Source organism: Heloderma suspectum, chromosome 2 (assembly GCF_057233095.1).
Source record: "Heloderma suspectum isolate Gila_16-S chromosome 2, 16-S_ref, whole genome shotgun sequence".
In the NCBI taxonomy this organism is placed as follows: domain Eukaryota; kingdom Metazoa; phylum Chordata; class Lepidosauria; order Squamata; family Helodermatidae; genus Heloderma; species Heloderma suspectum.
This window is the reverse complement of record NC_139459.1, coordinates 235055621-235080135: the sequence shown is the minus strand read 5'-3', so window position 1 is coordinate 235080135 and position 24515 is coordinate 235055621. Positions and strand designations below refer to the sequence as shown.

General features: G+C 40.9%; 1 protein-coding gene across 1 annotated transcript in view; it reads left to right on the top strand.

Moving 5' to 3' along the window:
* Positions 1–23901, top strand: part of PWWP2A (PWWP domain containing 2A) — a 29014-nt gene extending 5113 nt beyond the window's left edge. The window contains exons 2-3 of the mRNA XM_084838575.1: positions 10065–11762; positions 21440–23901. Coding sequence (XP_084694701.1) covers positions 10065–11748 — 1684 coding nt within the window. The 3' untranslated portion in view covers positions 11749–11762; positions 21440–23901. The remainder of the gene's footprint in view (positions 1–10064; positions 11763–21439) is intronic.
* The last annotated feature ends 614 nt before the right edge of the window (positions 23902–24515 follow it).

The following is a 24515-nucleotide window of genomic DNA, read 5'->3' as shown; positions in this document are numbered from 1 at the left end:
TAGTAAAATAGCACCAGCGCTTAGAATTGCAGTGAAATACATTAATTTGGCATACAAGTCAATACAATTATGAAGGAGGTTGTAATAAAACTCATTTACGTTCACAGTGCAATATCTTACAAAGCAAAGGCACTGCTCCTTACTCATCAGTCCAGGATACTTTTAATAAAAATTTGTTTGCTCATCTGGCATTTTACTGCTTTTCTGAGTTTGAAATCTGAAAACTCTGTAAATGGCAACTCGGAATTCTAACCCAAACAAAGGAGTCATTTTTTCCTGGAAATTTTAATGAGTCAAGAACCCAAAACTTCGTGTTTGGGTTAGTAATGACAACTAGAATGAGTAGGTTTGGAGTTGCTGTTCCATTGGTTGTAGATGTTTGGGCTGGTTGGAATAATGCAGAAATTGTTGCCCATAGAAAGGGTACATAAAGCTATCATATGTGGCAGACAAAATGGATAAACTTGCCCTTGATATTGCAGTGTTTACTTGATGATCAAGTGAACTCTGCAACATCCTTTTTGAGGGCAAGATTTTCCCCCATTTTGTCTCCCACTTATGATGGCTGTATGTACCCTTTTGACGGGAAACGAACTCTGCACTATTCGAACCAGCCCAAACTTCTAAGGCCAAGAAATAGATATTACCACACAGGTAAAATAATTCCAATTTGCAGTTAGGTAGCTATATGTGAGATATTGGCCTATGATTGCCATGTTCTTAATGTTATATGCATCACACTTTTTGTAATTGTAGACAATAGCAAACAGATTCTCCAATTCTGTAAGAAGGTTTAACTTTCCCTGCCAGCTTTGGCAGTGGACAGGTCTCTTGAATTCAGATCTCTTTGACACACATGGAAGTGCGTTTCAAGCCTGCGCATCATCGTGATTCCTTTCAGCAATAACTTGCGTAGATATATCAACCACGTATAAGTGCCAGTAATGCTGATGCTGACACTTGTCTGTCGTACAGTTCATGCGATTGACATATTATCGATGCTCCGTGCGACACATCAGAACTGAAATGGCTCCACATTATCGGCTTCCTGATCAAATAACTCCCTGGCAGCCCTTAATTTGTAGCATTCCTCTCACCTCTTCCTTTTGTTCATATGCTGCTTAGCAGCAATTTGAGGCTTTAACCCAGGGGTAGGGAACTAGTTTGGGGTGAAGGGGGCAGATTACACCCCAGCCCTCTACTGACTGAATGGCATCAGAGGCCGTGGCTACACCCCTGACATCATTTGGTCCCCAGCTGAGGTGCTGGGTAGATGATGCATCTGGGGTTTCAGCCAGGAATTCAGCTTTGCTGCATGCCAATTTCCCCAGTGGGGGAGGCCCATGCACAACGAGGCTGCCCCACGCCTCTCCCATTGTGGAGAGCAGGCAAAGCTGAGATGTACCCATCCCCTTCCCTCCAAGGAGTAATGGGAATTGAGCTAGCTCCACTTTGCTGCACTTGGACTTTCCCTGGCCGGGGAAAGCCTGGGCAGAGCAAACAGTCTTCTCGGCACCTGGCTTTACATACTTTTCCAGTTGGCAAAAGCGCACACACACCAAAGCCTCCCTGGCCAATGCATCGGATGGAGGATCACTCCTCCAGCTTGGGATGAAGTTAGTGTGCGGGTGAGCAGCATGCTAAGTTAAGAGGATTCCCTGCTGTTATCTCCAAACTGCGATAAGTTGGGGGTTCCCCTCCTCTCCCCCTGCCTCTCCTGCTGCCTCTCCCCCTGCCTCATGCGGGAGAATCTCCCAAGCACAGATCAGAGATAATAAAGGGGATTCCTCCCCCTGCCTACTCCCCAAGCCCCTGGGAACCTCCAGAAGGTGGGGCTTGGGGAGTGGAGGGGGCCCAAGCCTCTGCAGACCAAAGGTTCCCCATTCCTGCTTTAAGCCTTAGGAGGAAGGTCTGTTTGTGCAAGAGACTTTCATAGGGCTCGAAACTGCAAGCAGATTGTCGGATAGTAACCCTTTCAGCTTTTGGTTTACTCTCCTGTCTTGCATTTCTTAAAGCATTCAGATTCTGACGCTGCTGGAATATTGGTGCTGGTCATCCTAATGCATTTTTAAACAAATAGTAGTATGGAGGAAAATATTTGATCTCTAAAACAGTTTTTTTTTAAATGTGCCCACATTTGATAAAATTAACATGTGTCAAATCACAGAGCTTTGTAATAAAGCTGAAAGGTACATCAATAATCATTTAGTCTGACTGCTGCAATCAGTACTATTTCCTGTAACTAAATTACAATACTGAATGCTTATCATGACTTATTTTTAAAGCCTCCAAAGATAATTCCAACTTGTTGAATAGCTTATTCGGTTGTTCAAATATTTTTAACTTAAAGCTGTATGTAATGGAAGCCATCTGAAGTCTGCTGAAGTGCTGCTTCTCATTTTTTCTCAGTAGCCCTGGCAAAAGTTCTTTTTATTAAAACAAAAAATGACTATATGGATATTTTCACATCCTCAAATCTTTTTGCTAGGCTAAACATTTTCAGTACCTTTAGTTTCCTGAATTTCAGTCTTTGCCAGTGATTCCCAGTCATCAGGTATTGCCACCGCCAACTCATGCATTACAAACATGATAACTGCAGTAGGTCATCGGTGAGACATGTATCTCAGAGACTATATGTCAGCTCCTCTAGCAGCCTGTAAGCACAGTGATGGCGCTGGAGTAATGCATTTGCCTCATCTTTCATTTCTATTGGAGAAGTTCAGTTTCTAACCAGGAGTTTACAGCACACATTCCTGTGGAAGAGAAAGCAATTGTCACATCAAAATTTGCTGATGGGTGCAAGTATCTTCATCTGAATAAAGGCTGGGTGTGAGTTTGTACTTTCGACCCATCTCTCTTTTTAAAGACCTTTGCCTGTCTCCTGATAGGGCATGAAGAATGCCACAATACCAGTGTGCTTAGGAGCTTTTTGTCATGGCATCAGACATTTCATCAAGATACAATGGGTTTCTCTATATAAACTAGCTAAAGGTCAGCGAAGACTTTTAGTAAGAAAGACCAACACTGGAAACTATAAAAAGATAAGGGATAAAATATAAGAAAATGATAAAGGAAGACTGCTTAGGATGTAGTGATGTAAATGGCTGCCATTTGGTCCAACCTATTTTATTTTATTTATAAATTTATGGGTCACCTTTTGCCCCAAATATGTTCTTTCTCCCCTCAGCAGTGGTAGTCGGCTCCCTCAACCTTCCCTTCTGGAAGTTGTCTTGTTTTATTAGACAACTTTTGTGCTGCCTGATGCAGCGTGGATAGAGGAGGAGATTGAATGGGGTTATATTCTGCTAATACTAAAGTGGGAATTGATAAACCAGTCTACCCATCTCACTTTCCATGCTTGAGGAAGGCAAGAGATATGTGGAAGCTCTGACAAGGATGTAGTGGAGCAAGGAGTAAATTCAACTGCCACCTGGGGATATTAGGGAAATAGAAGGACAGAACAGAGTGAACCCCCCCAATACTTTAGCCTATCCTTGTAGGGAAAGGTGTTTCCCTTGATCATGTTTATAGGCCCATTTCTATGGAGCATGAGTCCACTATTTGAAAATTCAGGATAAGTGTTGCATTTTTTTTCATCGGAAGGCCATATAAGTTTACTGCAGACCACAACTGTGCAAAATAATGAGTTGCTTCATAAGAAAGGGTAAATAAGCCACCCATTGAGATGTTTTATCACAACTAAATGCACTTTAGAACTTGTGCAAGATGTGAGTAGAGCCAATCAGTAACTTGTACTATGACCAAAAGATGTGAAGCAAAGTTCCAGTAGCATCTACTACCCCACTCTGTGCTCTTGCTGAGCATGGAATATTCCTTATAGTAATGCCAAGCAAGCAAAGTGTCATCATATCAACACATGACAGACATGTAGCAGATCTTGAATAAACAGTCTGTGAGCAGGTTCGCACAACACGACAACCCACTGTCAGTTATTTAACTCATGGCGAGGCTACGGGGCACATGCAGCTGCCATTTTGCCTATCTAGTCCCCGCTTGGGGATTTTGTCATGTGAACCTGGCGAGCATGGGTTATGCAAGGGTTAAACAACCCCCACATAACCCTAGAACAGACCATGGATTATGCATGCAAGGGTTGTTTAACCCTCACATAACGCTTGCTCGCCTGGTTCGTGCAGCATGACAAACACAACTGCCAAGCAGTTGAATATTCAAAATGGTGCCTATGACAAGCCCCACCTTATCTGTGAACCAGGTCTGTGGCTGCAAAATAATACAAGTGATGCAATGCTGTTACAGACTTACTTTTTCTCTCTTGTGTGTTTGGATTTTCATACTCTTAAGTAATATTTAATGCATAAAAAATTGCAGGACATTACTGCAAAAACATACTGGAAATAAATTCTCAGACATCCTTTTTGCAGCCTAAGATGCCCCAGACAAAACTCAAATGACTTTCACAGAAGTAGGTCCTTAAGTAAGAAGGATGGGGCTAGTTAGCTTGTTCACTAGGCCTGCTGCAAGTTGTAGAGTATCTTCCAGCCTTCCTCTCTCAGCTTTGAAGAGAATTGCCATTGCTGCTGGAAAAAAGCTGGAAAACGTGTGTGCCCCAAGCTAAGCTTTAGTCCCCCCTCAGCAGCAGCAATACAGCTTGAGGATTTCTGTCAAGGCAAGTACAGCTATCATAGACAGGGAGGAAGAAAGGTACCAGTTCCTCAGACCAGGAGCAAAGGAAAATGCCTTTGATCCACTTCTAACTTCTTGTTGTAGAAATGCACTGAGTCAATTTCATAGATGTTTTTGAATACGTACATAAATAAAATGAATATGACAAACTAAATTGTTGCCCTTGAGACTCTGGGAGCACCTGAACACTGGAGTCGCTAGTGTTTTATGAGAGTCAGATTTTGCACCCTTGTTGGGTTGCTGCATTGAATATCAGAGAAAGTAAATGGGCTGAAATTGTGGACACTATTCAGGTAGGAGAAAATGTATATTCTCCCATAACTTGGGGTTCACCAGGGACACTTTTAGCCCCTACCTGTATGGTCTCATCTTCACTTTTTCTTGTAGAAATTAATGGCTGCCATTACTTCTGGAGAAGAAACATACATCGCTGCACTTGGGGGTTGGGGGTGGCAAAATGCCTCTACTCCAATACTGGTCAGCTCCATTGAAAGGGTTTCCACAGGATAAAGGAATGTTGCCGTGTACAGAATGCAGGGATCTTACATACACACAATCCTCCAGGATACCCCAACCCTCCAGAGCAGATTGGGGGGTGCATGGTGGGCTGCAGGAGAGAGGGGAAATTTGATCTGTTAGTGGTGTCTGTAAAGCTGGTGGAAGGACACCATTGGATACAACCCATAATACTGGAAATCAAATTTGATCTGATCAAAGGACCTGCGAAATTAGGGCTTCTTGGTGAGTAGATCAAAAGTTTTTGAGCTTTCTGTTAGATGAGGGCTAATCAATCAGGGTATAAAATGAAAAGAAAAATATGGGTTGATGAAGCTTGGTTAGAAGCAGTTAGCAAGCTGAAACTTTGGGAAGGTTGCCTTACTGAACAGTTCCTCTCCAGAACAGGAATGTTAGCCTTGATGTCATTTTGGCAAAAGAGGCCGTCTTAGTATTTATAGTTCCCATAGTGACTAGAAGGTACATAGAGTTTTTAGAATGCCCTGCCTGCTTTCTGTACTACATTTACAGTGGCCAGAAGTAACATATTACAGTCTAAAGGTGTTGCTCCTTTTGTCATACACTGTTTATGTTTCATAGATTGCTCAGTTGACTCTTATAATGGCTTCTTCAACCCAGTGGTTCATTACCTGTGATGGTGTCTATCTTAAACTGTTGTGTTTCTATAGGTTTGAGAGCCAGTGTGGTGTTGACCTGGTGTGTATTTCTTGGGTATTAGCTTCTACAATCCAGAAGTTTGTTCCCTGTGAGAATATCTCCTCAGGTACTGTGTGTTTGTGTAGCCTTAACCGCAGGGAGGCCCTGAGGTTAAAATGTCAGTCTGAGCTCTTGTCAGGTAGAAGTCAAATATAACTGCAATATAGTGTTTGTGTCATGCCCCCTAACCTGGAATGTACATGTAGAGGAACATTGTATTAGATTATTTTTGACATGCATGGGTTGCATAACCCCATTGGTGGTCCTCCTGACCAACTATCTCATAACTTGTGGCATAATGCACATCTGTTATTGAAGGTGTGCCTTTAGAGTAGATTTGGCCCCTTCGTGTTGACTCTACAGTATGCCCGAGTCACCGTTTAATTTTTTTTCATCTTGATATAATGTCAGTTAGAAAGTAAATAAGCTATATCATTTTTGTGTATAGTTTCTCCAAAACACTCGGGCACAATCCTATTGGGATAGTTGGCTGCCTCCAAACTCGGAGGCAGCCAACTATCCAATGCAGGGTGGACGGAGCACGGGGGGGGATCCTCTTCTCTGCACTCCAGTTGCCCTGCATTTGCAGCTAGACAGCCAATTTTAGCTGCCTAGCTGGGGATGTTGGGGGGAGGCCGGATGGCGCATAGGAAGCATCATAATGATGCTTCCATGGTCCTCAGCCCCCGGAACTCCCCCTTTCACCCGCTCCACACTGCAGTTAAGAGTGCAGAGATGAGGAAGAACCACGCTGCCTACGAGGCCATGGGGAAGGGGTTGGGGAGTGCGGTTTTTGGGAACCGAGCTCAGAGCCCTGGCTCTGAGCTTGGTTCCCAGAATCCAAAAAATCCTATGGCTGTCTAGACGATGTCTAGCGGCGATAGGATTGCTCTCCCCAATGTATAAGGACCTAGATTAGTCAGGGATAGAAAAATATTTAATATACCCAGATGCTGGACCTAGATAGCACCAGATATTCATTACAAATTTCTAGGCCAGTTGGCACCTGAAATACAGATTTTAATTGAAATCCATTGCGGAGAACAGATTTCTGGTGTATATGCTAGAATTCCACTGGAAGCTTTATTACTAAAGTATAATGAAATGCTGACTAAAATTATCCTGAAATAAGATGTTGCATAAAGCACTAATTAAAATACTTGAATGTATTTATTCAAAATACTAAAAAAAACCATTTTGGCTGCAAGAATAGGACTTTATAAGGGATTGTTTCCATTGAAATACTGTTTATTGCATAACCTTTTATCTAGGTATGTAATATGTAGCAAAGTCTGCAAAGAACCATCTAAAGCTACATCTGAGGGACAAAAACTCAGTAAACAAATCTTCTAAATTAAATGATAAATTGAAGTAGTTAACATATTTCTGATGCTGGTTAAAATAAGGTCAACATTTTAAAAAAATTCAAAATGTTGTTATGCATTAAGGCTTGTCTTTCTTGCAGCAGGATAGAACACATTGGGAATCATGCAGCTTTTTGTAACCTAAAAATGTCAGCCTTTTTGTAAATACATTGATCACACCCAACCTCTCTGGTGCGTTTAGTCTGTGCAAGGGATAAAAGGCCAAACCTTTCCATAATTTAAACTGAATTATGACATAAATTGTAGTGGCACTGCAAAAACTTTTAAAAGGTGTGTGTGTGTGTGTGTGTGTGTGTGTGTAGTAGGTAGTGTAATGTATGGGCATCCATGTTTACTATTTACATATGAACTTTGAGTCAGTATTGCATTGTTGGCAAACTAGTTTAATCTGAGTTATGAAAAACTATTTAATTTGTATTGTGTATTTAAGCATTATGAGGGGTATAGTATTACTGACTGCTGTCTGTGTAAGGTGGTTATATTTGAATGAAAACATTCTATTGGTTGGATATGTCAACTAGAAATCAGCTGAATTTCTAATTTTAGAGAGCACAATCCTGGCAAAATGAGCAGTATTAAGTCTCACTTCAATGGGAGAGTTAATTAGGTATTTACCACTGGAATCCTTAGGGCTTGAGGTGCTTAGCGTTACCTGGATAATGCCCAGAGTGTTCAGTGTAAAATCTAGATTTTGGGACACCAAAATTTTTGCTTGGGGACTCTAAAAGTCAGCAGAACAGTTTCATATTGGTATTTAAGGATGTATATACATTTTTTTAAAAAAAATTGTAAAGTTTGGTCTGATTTGTTGTGCTTTGGGCCAAGGGTTTGGTAGCAAAAGTATACATTTTGGTAGGTTTTTAGAGTTGCTACATGCAGGAACTGGAGGCAAACGTTACTAGCAAAGACACATCACAGTATCAGTACAGACATCTCTCAGACAGGGATGCTGTACTAGTACTTTTACCAAACAAACCTGTACATGTCTACTCAGAATTAAATCGCATTGAGCAGTGGAGCTTACTCCCAAGGATGAGGGTATAGGATTACAGCCTTAGTAGCCCTAACCAGGCTGGCTAAAAAAAATTAAGTTCCCAGTGAAAACGTAAGAGCTGTGCAGGTGAGGCTTAGAAACTGGAATGTGTCTACTCCTGTCAAATTGTATGGTTAGCTCCAAGTTCTCTGTACTTTAAAATTAATGCACATTTTTCATAAGTCTGTTTGCAAAACAAAGTAATTGGGGAAATCACTGCAAGCTAAAATGGAATAAACAAGTTCACAGTGGAACAGTGAGATGCTACTGTAGGTTCTTGATGAAGCAAGAGGTGTTGCTAAGTATCCATATATCCTAGGTTATGTATTTCATTCATTTGTGCTCAGGTTTGTGTGCTTCAGCAGAAAGCAAATAAACTTGTTTTAACTGCTCATTCCTAATACTTTATAATGTGATCCTCATCTTTGTGTGATTTCAGTTCTGAAGATGGTGCTGTAGGGATGAAAAAAGAACAGAGCTGCCTACTTTCATACTGCTTTGAAAACAGTATGCAAAATAGTGTGTATATACACCCGCGCGAAATACGGGTGTAATAGTTGAGGATTGCCAGCAAAATGGATAAATACTTTCTGGTGGATTCTTGCCTTTCCCTGCCCCCACCCCCACACCCTTCTTGACATTGTAAACATGCAGTTGAATCTATCCCACAGGAATCTTGAGACTGCAAATTATTTAAAATCTATCTAATGAAGTGGATGCTATTCGGAGGAAGTAGTGAACTGGTGTGGTGTATATACTGTTTCTTACACAGAAGTGATAACAATGTAGGAAATACTGGAATATGTAATGAGATAGTGGAATATTTTAAAGACAACACTGGTTCAACTGTCCCAGTCTATAACTTCCCATAGTAAGATGCATATTGGACCCTATATATGGTTAGCCTCCCTAGAGCATTGGCTTTAAAAAAAAGTATCCGTAGAAACATGAGAAGACCAGTAACGGCAGACAACCTTTTCTGAAAGGCAACTTGTCCATCTCTGCCATTGTGCATTGCACCCTCAGTTTACATGACAATAATGAGACCCAGTAGGCCTAGTTAATGAGTGGGTTCACACAACATGCTAACCCACACTCAGTTGTTCAGTGTGGGTTGTTTGTTGAACTGTGGGTTAGTGTGCTGTCCAGACCCAGGACATTATCCACAGGGTGGCTTTTTAACCATCCTGAAAAACCCAACAATAAACCATGGGTTCTCAACATGGTTTGTTCAAGAAAAATAAGCCACACTGCATGGTTAACAAGCCACCCTGCAGACAATGTCCTGGATTCAGACAACATGCTAACCTACAGTTCAATAAACAATGCACGGTTCAACAACAATCCACGCTCAACCACTGAGTGAGGGTTAGTCTGTTGTGTGAACCCAGCCAATATCTCCTGAGTGTGCCCCCCCAGAATCTTCTGCAATATACAAGGGCTGTATTGTAAGCATGTCAATGTGGAAGGAGTTCCCTCAAGGCAGAAAGTTTTAAAACTACTTCCCTAGGGGAGATGCAAAGTGTGCCTAAGCACATAAAGGGAAGGGAAAGAAAGTAGTTGCTTTTTGCTACATGCACATTTACCCTTGATATTTTTAGAAAGCATTCTGGTCAAGGCTGGTGGTGGTGAGTTCTTAAATAACAAGCTTGACTTCATGAACTCTGAATGTTAGCTAATGATGACATCCAGAAACGTCTTCTTATGGACTGTTAAAAGATGAACTAAGTAGATTTTCAGTTAACTGTGTGTGTATGTTTCTCATTAAGGTTTGGACCCCATGGAATCCCTGTGACCATATTTCCCAAAAGGGAGTACAAGGATAAACCTGAAGCAATGCAGCTCCAAAGTAAATCATTCCAAGATGAGACCCAGGTGAAGTGTGAAGCCAATGGTGTCGTCACAGACTCTTCTCCCATCCAACCATCAGAAACTAGCCTGGCTAAAAGCCTATGGACTTCCAAACCACCTCCCCTTTTCCATGAGGGAGCACCATATCCTCCTCCTTTGTTTATCAGGGACACATATAACCAGTCAATACCTCAGCCTCCGCCTCGGAAAATTAAACGGCCCAAGCGGAAAATGTACAGGGAGGAACCCACTTCTATTATGAATGCTATCAAACTACGACCCAGACAGGTCTTGTGTGACAAATGTAAGAACAGTATTGTTGCAGAAAAAAAAGAAATTAAGAAGGGCAGCAATGCAAGTGACTCCTCAAGGTATGAGGATAGAAAACGAAGGAACGAGGGCATAACTACTGTGAATAAAAAAATTAAAACTGATCATAAAGTTGATGGGAAAAGCCAAAATGAAAGCCAGAAAAAGAATTCTGTGGTCAGAGTTGCAACTATTGCCAGCAGAAGCAGAGTAGTCAAAGTTCCCACTCAAGCAAATACGTCAAAAACACAGTTAAATACTAAAAAGGTTCTCCAGAGCAAAAACATGGATCATGCAAAAGCTCGGGAAGTTTTGAAAATAGCCAAAGAGAAGGCACAGAAGAAACAGAGTGCAACCTCTACTTCCAAAAATGCACATTCAAAGGTCCACTTCACACGGCGTCTTCAGAACACCAGCTCAGGTTCCCTGCCTCCACGATTGCGCCTAAAGCCACAAAGGTACCGAAATGAAGAAAACGACTCCTCTCTCAAGACAGGGCTTGAGAAATTGCAGAGCGGCAAGATGGCTGCTAAGCCCCAGTCTCGCTGCTCCTCAACCCGCTCAGCAGGTGAGGCCCCTTCAGAAAATCAGAGCCCCTCAGAAGGCCCTGAAGAGGCCAGCAGTGAGGTTCAGGACACAAATGAAGTGCATGTTCCTGTTGATCAGGATGAACAGCAGACACTGGGCAAGAGAGGCAGCAAAAGCAATATAACGGTTTACATGACCCTTAATAAAAAGAAATCTGACTCTTCCAGTGCATCAGTGTGTAGTAGTGATAGCACAGATGACTTGAAATCCACCAACTCTGAGTGTAGCACTACTGAAAGCTTTGTTTTTCCTCCAGGCAGCATGCATGCACCTTCCTCCTCCTCCTCCTCCTCCTCGGCCTCTTCAAAGGAAGAGAAAAAGCTCAGTAATTCCTTGAAAATGAAAGTCTTTTCAAAAAATGTCTCCAAATGTGTCACACCAGATGGCAGGACCATATGTGTAGGAGACATTGTTTGGGCCAAGATCTATGGCTTCCCATGGTGGCCAGCCCGTATTCTTACTATAACTGTGAGCCGAAAAGATAACGGCCTTTTAGTCCGACAGGAAGCTCGTATTTCATGGTTTGGGTCCCCAACAACATCTTTCCTTGCTCTTTCACAGCTTTCCCCTTTTTTAGAAAACTTTCAGTCGCGATTTAATAAGAAGAGAAAAGGTCTTTACCGCAAGGCCATTACAGAAGCAGCCAAGGCTGCTAAGCAGCTAACTCCTGAAGTTCGGGCCCTGCTGACACAGTTTGAAACATGAACATGAGAAGTAAGGTAGGCAAGAAATGTGGAGGCTCCTTGAAATGTATAGCCTAGTTAAAATACCATGAAGGACTTAGCCAATTAAACACAAAAATTGCACTCAGTTGGCTGCTTTTTTATACTGAAATTTCCATTTGTAGCAATGTCTTGACTGAAAGTTATACTTAACAAATTGTACATGCAATCAAATTAACCTAAAGTGAGATCTCAGTATTTTTCAAGAGGACTCTTACATTTTTTGTAAAAGTTAAAATTCCTCTGACCACCCCATGCACAGGAGCCATAACCTCAGCTGAAGAGCAGTTTATTTGCAGGGAATTTTTACTAGTTTCTACCCACTATATATACCATTTCAATGTGTGGAAAGGGGTGGGGAGGGGCAATTAACACAAGAAATGGAAGTTGTAGAAATGAACTGGATGGTCCACCTTAAATGCAGATGCCTAGGTCCTGTCCAAGCCTTGAATGTTGCTTTGGTTTTTACCCCAAACTAATCCTAATAGTGTGAGTGGGCCCAAAGAGTTCCGCCTATGCCTAAAAACACTTTCATTCCCACTGGCCACTTTAAATCTTTTTAGAAATGAATTTAATTTGAACTCTGTTAGAAATGTTTAATCATTAGTAAATGGGTCTTGGTGGTCACTTCTTTCCAAACACTGTTATGCTATGCACCCAGGGATAGAAGTATGAACTTCAGGTTTTGGCAAGTTAAGAGGAAGCCCGTTGCTCACAGACAGGTCTGGATAGTCCCTCCATATTTGGGATGAAGGGCTGTTAATGCTGCATTAGGTGTGAATCATAACTTCCTATGGGGCGGGGGGTATTCCTAGGACAATTGTCCTGAGGGTTTAGTTTGAGAGATTTTGTGTTGTGTAAATAATTAGTCAGATTTTTTTTCCTGACTACTTGTTCTTAAATTCTTAGGATACGTCCTAGTAAATTACACTTTGTGAACTGTCAGATGTGTAATTGTTGCATTTGGATGTACCGAACTGCATATTTTTTTTAAAATATTTCCATTTAAGGTATCTGTTTGCAGGTCAGAAAATATGGAAAATGTAATTGTGTAATGCTCTGAAATGTACAAAAAAAACTGTAAATAAAATTGACTAAATCTAATTATTTGTGTGTGTTTCTCAAAAAGCTTTGAAAAAATCAGGAAACAAGGCTATTTTCTGTTTACACATTATCTAGGAGACATTTTAAAAGAAAACATTATTTTCTCTCTCAACACTATCCAAACTAGCTTCACTAGCTGCATATAAAATATCACTGATGCTCAAAATATAAATAAGGTTCTAATTTTTGAAAAAAATTAATTCAGCTATCTGTTTCCCCTAAGTAAATTGTTTTCATTGTTCTACCAAAAAATATCTCCAGTAAGATAACTATTTTCTACCATTTGATGGTTCTTAATCCCAATGTCCTAGATCTTCCATATGTCTCATGCTCTGCACTGGGCATTTTAATGCAGTTGATTCAGTTAAACACCACACTTTCTAATGGGCTTGGTTAGTTAATTCTTTTTTTGAATCCATACTATTGTGAAAAGTACCTAATTTTATTCCCAAGACATTCCCATCAGGTTTATAAGTAGGGATTTGTAAAAAAGGAAAGGAAAAGACTTGAAGCTAAACTAAACTCAGATCTGTGTATCTCAAATACACAGTCCAAAGTTTTAATGACCAAAGGCTCTGTTGTGACAGTTTGATGCTAAGGTATGTTTTTTCATAATATTCAAACTTTGTTCATTTTATCCAAACCACTTAAGTTTTAACCTGCTTACTCTGATGCTGTTTATATAGTTTTGAAATCTGCTCTAACTAGTTTCTCAGCTTTCCTGAAGCGCTTCTTGAGATAATGCTTTGGTGATCATAAATTTCCAAATCTGTAGAGAAACTTGCATTCAGTCCGTCAATGCTTTTTGAAATTAGAAAACACACAAAATTGATAGCATGTAATCCTGTTTTGCTCTTGTTCTGTGTATTCTTTCCTGCAAACAGACACAAATACAGTATTTAACTAAATGAGCAAAAAATGTAGTCCATGGTTTCTTTTAATGCAGGCTGTACTCAGGATTTTTAAAATGCACAATGTAGCAGACAGTTTTTCGTGCTTACTGCAGATTTAAAAATGCAGCTTAACTCAGGGCCATTATACACATTATGAAATTGATAGGTGTACATGGATGTGCCTGCTGATTTTGTAATGCATGAAACAGCTCTCAGAGGGAGCATGTGGTCAAAGCTTAATACTTGATTATCAAGTCATCTATGATCTTACCTTATTGCAGCCTTCTGGTGCCCTCCAGAGTTTTTGGACTTACACTCATCAGCCCCATGTGGCAAATCCAATGGTCAGGAATACTGGAAGTTGCAGTCTAAAACATCTGGAGAGCACCAGATTGGGGAAGGCTGCCATATTGAATTGTTGCAACCTTCCATATTTGGAATACTACTATGGGTAGAATTGATTTCTGAAGACTTAGTGAGAACTGAAGATAAATTGAGCCTTGTCGTTAAAATTATGAAGTTTTACAACTGCATAGGACAATGAAATTCCCCACTAAGCCCATAGGTTGCAATTTGGCAGGTCATACATGACAGACTAGTAGTAAGCAAAAATTATTCTGCAGGCAGAGTACGGCATCGCACAAGCAGATCATATGCACTTGTGTGATGGGACTTTCTCCTCCACACACACTTGGTATTCTTTTGAAATTACTCGTATTTTTTTATCTGTTGGAATTCTAGAGTTCTTTAGTGACATTTTGACGTCACTGGCACATGACCTTTAACTGGCTGGCTGTCTTGACCTATGTGGTTTAATTTTATAAATCAATAGAGATGTCATGCAGTATATAATGAATATCAATCCATTTGCTGCAAGGAGTCAAATGGACTAGCGTGATTTATTTTGAATCCTGCTTCCAGATGTGGAGGCAAAAGCAGCTATTCAAGCAGGGGCACCAAAGTAAAAAAAAAGGGGGGGCGTAAACTCAAGGGCCCTGCTGTATGAGCACAAAATAAATAAGATAAATACTTTGGCTCTTCGGGGTGCTGTTGCTGATGTTCATCTATCTGCAGTCTCCTGTATGCCCTCCAGAATAATTGATTTGGGATTACAGGACCCTCTAGTATAGCTTTTCAGGAAATGGGTGGTGGGAGCTGCAGCGGAGAATGTGATCGAAACTGATGACACACAGACACACCCTACATGATCAGGATCTTTGTGTACAAGCTGTTGAATTTTGGCTAAAATAACCAAATAGCTTGATTTAAAAGTTCTGTTTAAATTTTAACATCAGACACTGCTCTGATTTCTGTGCTGACCTATGGTTTGTAAATTGGCTTGGGCAAATGGCTTCAGGCAGTTTCTTCCACTTCAACCAGCTATTTCTTTAATGGAGGGCACTCTAAATGTGTCCTTGTACACACATGGAGGAAGCTTAAGGCTGAAAACCTGAGGGAACACTTAAAAAAAAAAACAATTGGCTTATTTTAGCCAACTTTCAGTGCTTCATATCCAAAGCTAAAACTCTGGGATAGTTTATTGTGCAATGGAATGAAATTAGTGATAGAATGACTGGCTTGTTCTCCTAAGCAAAACAACTGCAGGCAATTGGCTGATAATACATCTTCTACTCAATCTATTTACATGTCTTGTTGGAAGAATCTTATGGTCACAGTCCTGCATAAGTTGTTTACTTGCATTTCAGTGGGAGGCAGATGCACAACAGGCCTGTGTTGGGTTGCAATTACAACTTAGTAGGGCTGTCACCAGATTAAAGAGACGTTAATCTTACAAGTTTTTGTTGATTGACAAATACACATGAACTTGCATATGAGAATAGTTCTTAAAGGGGGGGACGGGACATACTGCTTGTGTTTTGATGATGCACACGTGACAGCAAACTTAGAATCATCCTGCCTTTCTCACATAGGAGGAATGCCTCTTCTAAGATGGCACATGTCACCTGCGGTCTTTAATTAAATACTGGTATTAAAACTGCCGGAGGAATTGCTACATTAGTCCATTGCAGCAAAAACAACGAAGGGCCTTGTGAGCACCATTTATTATGGTGTAAGCTATTATGCATCTGATAAAGTGGACTCTAGTTCACAAAAGCTGAAGGGCAAGGAGATATATTAAAACTAACAGCTCTTTTAAAAAAAATTATCTGGTTAATTTTACTCAGTAGCCCTTGTTTTAAGTAGACCACATGAATACACACCATCTCAGTGTTGCTCAGATCTAGCGTAATTGGTGTCAGCTGTATAGCTAACTTAATCTTCCTGTATGACCAGTGTAGAGTGTCGCCAGTATAAAAATTCTGAACAAATTTTGGAATTCAGAACAAACTTCCGAATGTGTGTGCATGCCCCTCTGGATTACAGCCATACTAATTTACTCATAGAAGAATTTTAACCAGGATTAACTAGCATGTTTATTTTAACATCCTTTTAGTATGTGTTATCTGCTCTCTAGACAAGTCCTCCCACAGCTTGGTAATGGGGCAAAGGCACACTTAGGAAAGGTCAAGTAAGTGACAGAGGGGGAGACAGTTTAAATTATACATACATTCGTTAGCTTAAAGGAAATTAGAAATCACTACTACTCAGTGAGAAGGAAGTAATGTATTACAAAAGTAGTAATAAAGAGTCGACTGTAAATGCAGTCTGTTTGGCCAGTTTGGCAGTAGTCGCAGCTAAGTCCTATTAAAAGCGCTATAACAGGAATTGATGCCACTAACTCATCAGACTGATTTCAGTGGGACTTCCTTGTGACTAATATTTGCTGGATTATGCCAGGTTTTACAATTAACTAGGCCACCGCTATTGTATCTTCACTAAATCCCATAGCAGACATGGTGCAGGAGAGCCATGATGTGGTTTTCCAGTTAAAAATGGCTAAAATGTAGCTACAGGTGGCCCCAATTTGGATTGGGGTTGTGCTGCTGGGAAGGGGGTTTAAACCTTCTGCTGTCATTTCCCCGCTTAAATTGCCTCCCCACTTCTGCTGTTAGCTGGGGGTAGGGGAGACAGGTACAGTATAGATACCTGTGCCTTTCCCTTTGCAGCCAACAGAGCTTTCCAGAGAGAAACCGTTCCAAGCTGGGGAAAGGGTTAAAACGTCCAGCACCTCAGTTCTTATCGAAATCCACATGCATACAACCCACTGCCTTTAAGCAAAGAAAAAGATGGCTGAAGATCTAATCATGTACTCTGGCCGTAATGTATTTAACTAAAAGAACAGAGCTCAGCTAACTCCTTTTGAAGGCTTTTACCTAAGAGTCTTGGTGTTTTCCTGTTGAACATTCCTTTTTTGAACATTCATGGGACTATGAAGGGGCCGCGGTGGCTTAGTGGTTAAGACGCTGAACTGCAGACCGGAAGGTCGGCAGGTCAGCAGTTCGAGACCCGAGTGCCGCGTGACGGAGTGAGCTCCCATCTTCAGTCCCAGCTTCTGCCAACCTAGCAGTTCGAAAGCAAGAAATTGCAAGTAGATAAATAGGTACCGCTTTGGCGGGAAAGGTAACAGCATTCCGTGCACCTCTGTGTTCAGTCATGCCGGCCACATGACCGCGGAAGCGTCTTCGGACAGCGCTGGCTCTTCGGCTTAGAAATGGAGATGAGCACCACACCCTAGAGTCAGACACAACTGGTTGGGGACACCTTTACCTTTACCTTTTTATTGTATCATGAACAAGAGAATCCAAAGTGGGGAAAGTAATTGGCTGTTTATTGTAAAGTACATTTGCTGGCAGGATGATAATCAACTTAAACCACAATCCTATGCAAACTTCCCTAGGAGTAAATCTTATTGAGCCTTACTTCTGAGTAAACATATAGGATTGCACTGTTAGTGACAGTTTTAGTCAACCAATAGCATGAGCCTGTATATGTCTACTCAGAAGTAGTCCCACTGAATTCAGTGATGCTTACTCCCAGTAAAGTGTGAATAGGATTGCAGCCTGAAAGACATGTAGACTTGTCTTTTCTGTCTGAGTGATTATACAAGCTGCTGTGAAAAAGAAAATTTCAGCTTCTGCCTTTTTAAAATACACCCAAAGATAGTTTGAGAGCCAGGAGTCCATTATGTTGTGGGGTAAGTATTCTCTGAAGCGTGGGACCCTACACCATCGTGGATTTTCTTTAAGTCAGCCAAAATACTGATTATCTCCCCAAGATGGATGATGATCAAAAGCATAAACTCTGCACCATGCAGAATTATTACTAATTTTAAAATACTAAATACGCTCTTTAAAAAGATGAGGTGAGTGACCATGCATCAAACTAAGGGCAGATGGTATCAGTACAAGAATACTAGATTCACAGATGCCAGAAGGTGGGTGTTAAAAAGCACAGAAGGATCAGATGCCCTCTTTCAGACTTAAATTCTGTGCCCACTTTTCACCAGAAAGTAAGGTTGACTCAACAGGAAAAACCTCAGCAATATCATTTCACCACTATTCCTTGTGGAAGGTGTCCTGCTGCATGCTACCTTGTCTTTGGTTTGTTTCCGTCATATGGGCTGGTCTTCTAATGCCCTCTGTTTGCAGCCTAGGTTTTCCTCATTTCCTTGGCATGACTATCTTGAGCCCATTTGAGCTGTGGTGCTTCCAGAAGGTATGAAGAGCATCTGCCTTAATTTGTGATATCTGATGTCATTCAGAGCTCTGCCCTTGCTTCCAGTCATTGTCCCTGAGTAGCTTGTTTTTGTAGGGGACTACTCAGAGCACAGTCAAGGTGCAGGAGTGGCTGTGTCGAGAGATAAGGGGGAGCAAAGTAAATATAGCTGCTCCTCCCGTGCTGAGCAGCAAGCCAGCGTGTTATGCATGCAGTCACCCTATATGGACTGTTTGGTCATAGTACATGGACCCTTCATTGCATGGACTGCTGATGCCTGTGGTGCCCCCAAGACAGGACTCTTGGCAGCCCTTCTCTTACAGCGTGAATCTTTTTGTTTCTGGCCTTCCTTGGCTGACAGAGTTGTTTTAGCAGCTTGGTAGCTCATTAGCTATGGTTCTTTTAAGTGCAGTGTGTTATGGCATCTTACTACTTTACGTTGCATGATTCCAAGGAATGGGTCGTGGTGCTTGTTCCAAGACTAATACCCCCGTCCCAAGATTTGCTGTGTCGGCATATAAGTGCTTAGGACGGGACACCTCAGCAGTGATGCCGGTGTTACAGGAATGTTATAGCAACACTCCCTGGCACAAACTCTGGAATAAATAATTAAAAGGGTAAGTCTGTTATGGGTGTGTCTTCCTGGCAGATTCATCCTCTCATACTGGAATGGACGTGAATGAGCTCTTCAGTGGTACCCTTGGATATTGGGGATACTGGGTCAGATGCACTAAAGTGCACAGTGCAGTTTATGCTGTGGGGCTTTCAAGCTCCCTATCTACGTCCTCCAAAAAATCTCTTGAGGAACAGGATCCTCCAGGATGGTGTCGGATGAGGCAAGCACCGGGGGGGGGGGGGGGGCTGCAGCAGGAAGTGGAAATCAGGGGAATTCAAGAAGCACATTGCACAAGCATATCTGCTGTACAAGGCACCTTTTTGATCCAACTGACTGAGTTTGGCAATACAGTTAGTGGCCAGTACTCTCATGTGTTGCCTTTGTCCTGCCTCCCCAGTAGGTAGAAATGTGGCATCTATATATCATGATTGTGCTGTTCTCTCTTGTGTTAAGAGTTTGATCTTTCTCATAGAGATGGGTTAGTGGAAGAGGCTGTGTGAGAAAATGTTGCTTCTATCTAGGTGACCTTCCCCGTTTGTTCTTTTCCAGTATTTTGTCACCTCTGTTGTCTGGAGCAAATTATTCCAAAGCACTATATTTCTGATCCAGAGACTGGGTTTGCATGATTGCTGCAGCTCGTTGTGGCATTATTTGAGCTGCAACACCCACAGGCACCATCCTGAATGTTCAAGCCATGACCATGGCTTGTTGTGTTGTCCAAACCCGCAGACCATGGGTTATGAAAGGGTTAAACAACCCTCACAGAACCCATGGTCCCTGGGTCCAGATGACACAACAAGCCGCGGCCACAGCTTGAATATTCAAAATGTCTGCCAGATCACCCTTCCACATACTTATTGACAAACATTGTCAATATTCACAATGAACTGAAAAAGGTTAGTGAAACAGGACTTACCTTTGCAGAAACCATGTTCCTTCTATATGCTTGATAACTTTATCTTTGATCATGCTTTCCACCTGGAACAGATGTTACCCTAACTAGCATGAACTTCCTGGATCCCAGCAGATCTTTTAAAAATTGGTTTTATATTGGCCACTTCCCAGTTCTCTGGTACAGAGGCTGGTCTTAGGGATATGTTACATATTTTTGTTAGAAGATCAGCAATTTCATATTTGAGTTAAGAATTCTAGGATGGATCTGGACCTGGCAATTTGGTTTTTTCAATTTGTCACTAAGGTCTGTAACTTCATCTCTTATCACCCCTATTTGCCTCAGTTCCCCTTACCCCCCCCCCGAAAATGTCAGGCATTTTCTGCCCTACATCTTCTGCAGTGAAGACACAAATAATTCATTCAGCATCTCTGCAGTCTCCTTATCCTTTTAGTATTCCCTCAACGCCCTTGTCATCCAGTGGTACAACTGCCTCCATAGCAGTTTTCCTGTTTCTGGTGTATTTAAAGCATTTTTTGTTACTGGCCTTAGTATTAGTAGTAATATTGCTGTACAAAATCCCCCTTTTTTGCACCCTTATTTCTTGCATGCTCACATTTCTTTTTGTGCAAGTTTGTTTTCCTTTATGGCCTCATTTGGGCAATACTTCCATTTTCTGAAGGAAATCATATTTACTCTGATAGTTTCCGTGGCATTGCTCATTAACCATGCTGGTGACCTCTTGGACTTTGTGCTACCTAGACCTGCAGGATACATTCTGGCTGAGCTTCAATTATTGTGATTTTCAGAAGCCCCAAAGCATTCTGAAGAGTCCCCCTTTCAACTTCCTTTTCACCAGTCACCTCAGTCAAATATGACTTTGCTGGGCTTCCTTGGCAATTTTCCATAGATAGATAGATAGATACTTTGATACATGTATCTAGTTAGCACCATTATCTAAAAATATAGGCAACTAATGGTGCAATCCTATGAATTTTTAGACAGAAAAACGTCCTACAACTCCCAGCATGGCTAGCTGGGGCATGCTGGGAATTGTAGGACTTTTTTCTGTCTAAATAGGCATAGGATTGTGCCCTAAATATTTTGCCGTCAGCAGCCACAACCTATGTACCTAAATCCTACATCAGCTGGACATGTCTTGATTACATACTACAACAGTAGTGAACCTTACAGAAATGAGAGCTGGTGTAGCATTAAGAGATCAAGCTATGAATCAGAAGGCCCTAGTTCAAATATTACCTCTGCCACGAACTCATTAGGCACACTCATCCGCATCTGCACTATGAGGATAATACTGACCAAGCTTTGCAGGGTTGTTGGAAAGATTACAGAATGGGCTGTTGAGAGCTCTCAGTGTGTTAACTATCAGATTTAGTTGTATAGCATAGTCAAAATTCCTCCCCAACTACCTTGACAAATGAGCTTGTGCCTGGTAAGAAATATTAACTGTTCTGAAGTCCTTTTAAGATGGTATAGAAATGTAGAAATGGGCTTTCATTGCTAACTTGTACCTTTTTTCTCTCCTTTCCAGCTCAGAGACATTAGTCGCCTGTTCTATTTATGGAACCTTCCTACACTGGCATGAAGAGGGTCAGCTAACTGCAAGCGACATACATCTGAAATTCCATTTTCCTCTGAAATCTAGATCATGGTGTACACTGGGAGAGAATTCTTTTTTTAAGAAACTCACCCCTTTTCCAGGACACCTGTACTTAATTGTACATTTTACTTTGGAATTTGAAGTGTTAGAAAATATTTTGTAAACTTTTTTTGCAATAAATAAGGCATGAGCCAAGGAGCCTGTTCAAAATGAACATGCAAGGAACCACTTGAATTACTAGTATGAAGAATCACAAAGTGTACTCTTACTTTTCAAATGTGATAGTCTGAATAGGCCCCAGCGATGGAGTCAAGACACCTGGAAAGTTGGCTGTAAACTTCTGAACATTTACTTTTGTTCTTTGCGTGTTATATTTTACATCTTAACAAATGTTAGTTGTTAGTGCAGGTGTTAGCAGAGCTGTAACCTTTTACTCGAAGCATGTCCAGATTCAACTGTGGTGGCAAGTACTGACAGTCCTGGTTTGAGACCAAGATTTTTATAGAGATGGTGGCAATAGTGAACTCTATGTAACTCAAGTGGTTATAGCAAAGATGCTTCCTTGTGGAAATTGTTTCTTTGATGGCCAGCACTGAGAATCATTTAAAAAAAATGCAGTGGGAGAGGCTGGCATCACTGACAGTAAACAGAAGTTTATCTGCTTGTGATTATCTCATAGTATCCACCATACAGAGCAGGTACTGCTAAGATGGAGTGGTAACTGGTATCCAAAGTCATGACATTTCCTTTCTAGCACAGTGATAGATATATTGCACTTCAAGTTAGTCATGACTTAGTCATAACTAACATATTCTACTGGGATTTATTCACAACAAATTTTAGCTAGATGGGTTTTAGCATTTCCAAGGTTAGCTGGTTTACACCGATGCCCCCCTCCCACCCCAATAAAGTCTCATTTTTTCTCTCATTGGGACTTATTTAACTGCAATATGGTTCCACATTTCAACAGGAGTAAGGTATACCTACTTTTTGCAGGATTGCACCCACTGTCAAAAGGATCTACTTGTTCTTTTTTATATATATTCTGCTTCTCCTTTTCAAGGTATGCACACCTTCCTAACTTGCATTTAATTTTCTTAACAGCAGAGCAAGATTCACCAGGGAGCTTGACAGGGTGATGTCAAAATGAATGCACAATCTACAGACTGATACAAATATCAAGTTGCCGTGAAAATATAAGGATGCCTTCTACACACAGATATATCAGTCTTGTATGGCATTTAGACAACTGTTGCCAGGTTAACAGAAAATATATCTTTTCCAAAGTTATGCACACCAGCAAATACAAACTGAAGTGTCAGCTTTATCATTTCCATGCATGTTGTTGCAATCGTAAGTTTTCCTTTTGGCTTTATTTGGCAACAGATTTATATTTTTAAATAGCATTCTAAACTTGGGAAAGATGTATGAAGTATAGTACAATATAATTATATATTAAAGATTTAGTAATTGTGAAAACATTAAAATGTATTTATAAAACAGTCCACAGCACCTAATTTAAAAAAAATTACCTACATGATAATGAATAGTAGGTTCAACTGTGCCACTTTTCACAAGAAACTGGGTGACTTTTAAGGATGAGAAGCAATTGTTTTGCAGTACTATTTCTACTTGCCGTCAAAGCAAAAGAAAAATGGTGTAGACATTCTCCACAATTTATCATTCAACAGGATTACTAATTTGGGGCAATGAAAAGACACTGCAGTGAGTCAGTGTAGTGTTATTTGCCTCTAGAAACAAAATGCTGCTTTATTGCATCCTTTTTAGTTAAAAGGGGGGGTCTTCGCTGGAGAAGGTATATATACCTTGGGAGGGTAACTATGGCACAAAGTGATAGTTTCTACTCAGGAAAATGGTCTTGGGCTGTACAAACAAGGGTACATATCTGGATCGATAATGGGTAGAGCCAGCAGTGCCTGCATAGACAACATCCTACTTGTCGCTAGTGCTCTTATTCCTTCGGCTTCAGGAGCACCAACACTGCCCATTTTATATCCATAACACATTATGTTGGAGAGCTGGAAGATTCTAAATGGAGGGTAAGTTTGAAAAATAGACAAGATGGCTAGTTTATACTTGCTCATGAAGAATTGAGAAACTGCAACCACCTTGTTTTACACTTTGAAATGATATTGTCAGGGAAATTTTAGTGGTAGAAGTAATGTATTGCTTTTCACCTTTTTGCTTTAGTTGCTTAATATTTAAGCTTTGCTCCATGCTACCTTTTACGTCTGTATACAATGTCACTATGCCTCCTTCATTTAGTAGACTTGAATAAGGAAAAAATGATTCAGCTTGAAATTAAATGTTCAAGAATGTTGTGTACCATCTATCCAAATAAAGCCTTGTTTTTTTCTCTGCACTTTTAAAAACGTTATACCAACCCATATTTTTGCCTCTTTATCTGGTTGCTTCTGGACAGTAACCACTTAGTAAACTTTAGCTGCTGTCTTATGCTGCTACCTGGGAGTAATTCTCACTGGATAGAATGGGACATCTGTGTAAACATGCATAGGACTGTGGTTTTAACTGCCAATAGGTCTGCTGTAGCACTTCCAGTAACAGAACTGTTGACACACAGGTTAGGGAGGGCCTCCTAACTGGTGGCATTCTGTTTGCGGCATGTTCCTTCCCCAACCACCACATCTGGTGCTAACTTTATCTTTCAGTACCAAGTGGAAATAACTTTTCAAATGGATTGTTTTCTGCTTTTATTATACTATCATTTTATTGTTTTGCCTACTGCTTTGTCTTAACTGTTAAGCAATTGAATATTAAACGTTCATTTGGGCAGCAACCTTGAAAGCTAGCTGAAAAGCAGGGCAGAAGTTTTCAAAATAAACAAGTAGTAATGCTTTAGACATTTTTTAAAGTTGCACGATACTGCTCACTGATTTTGGGCTCTCCGTTATGATCTGATAGTCATACCAGGACAATTTGTTTCAGGTTTGCAAGTTTGCTGCATCATCAGCAACTGTGAAGGGTA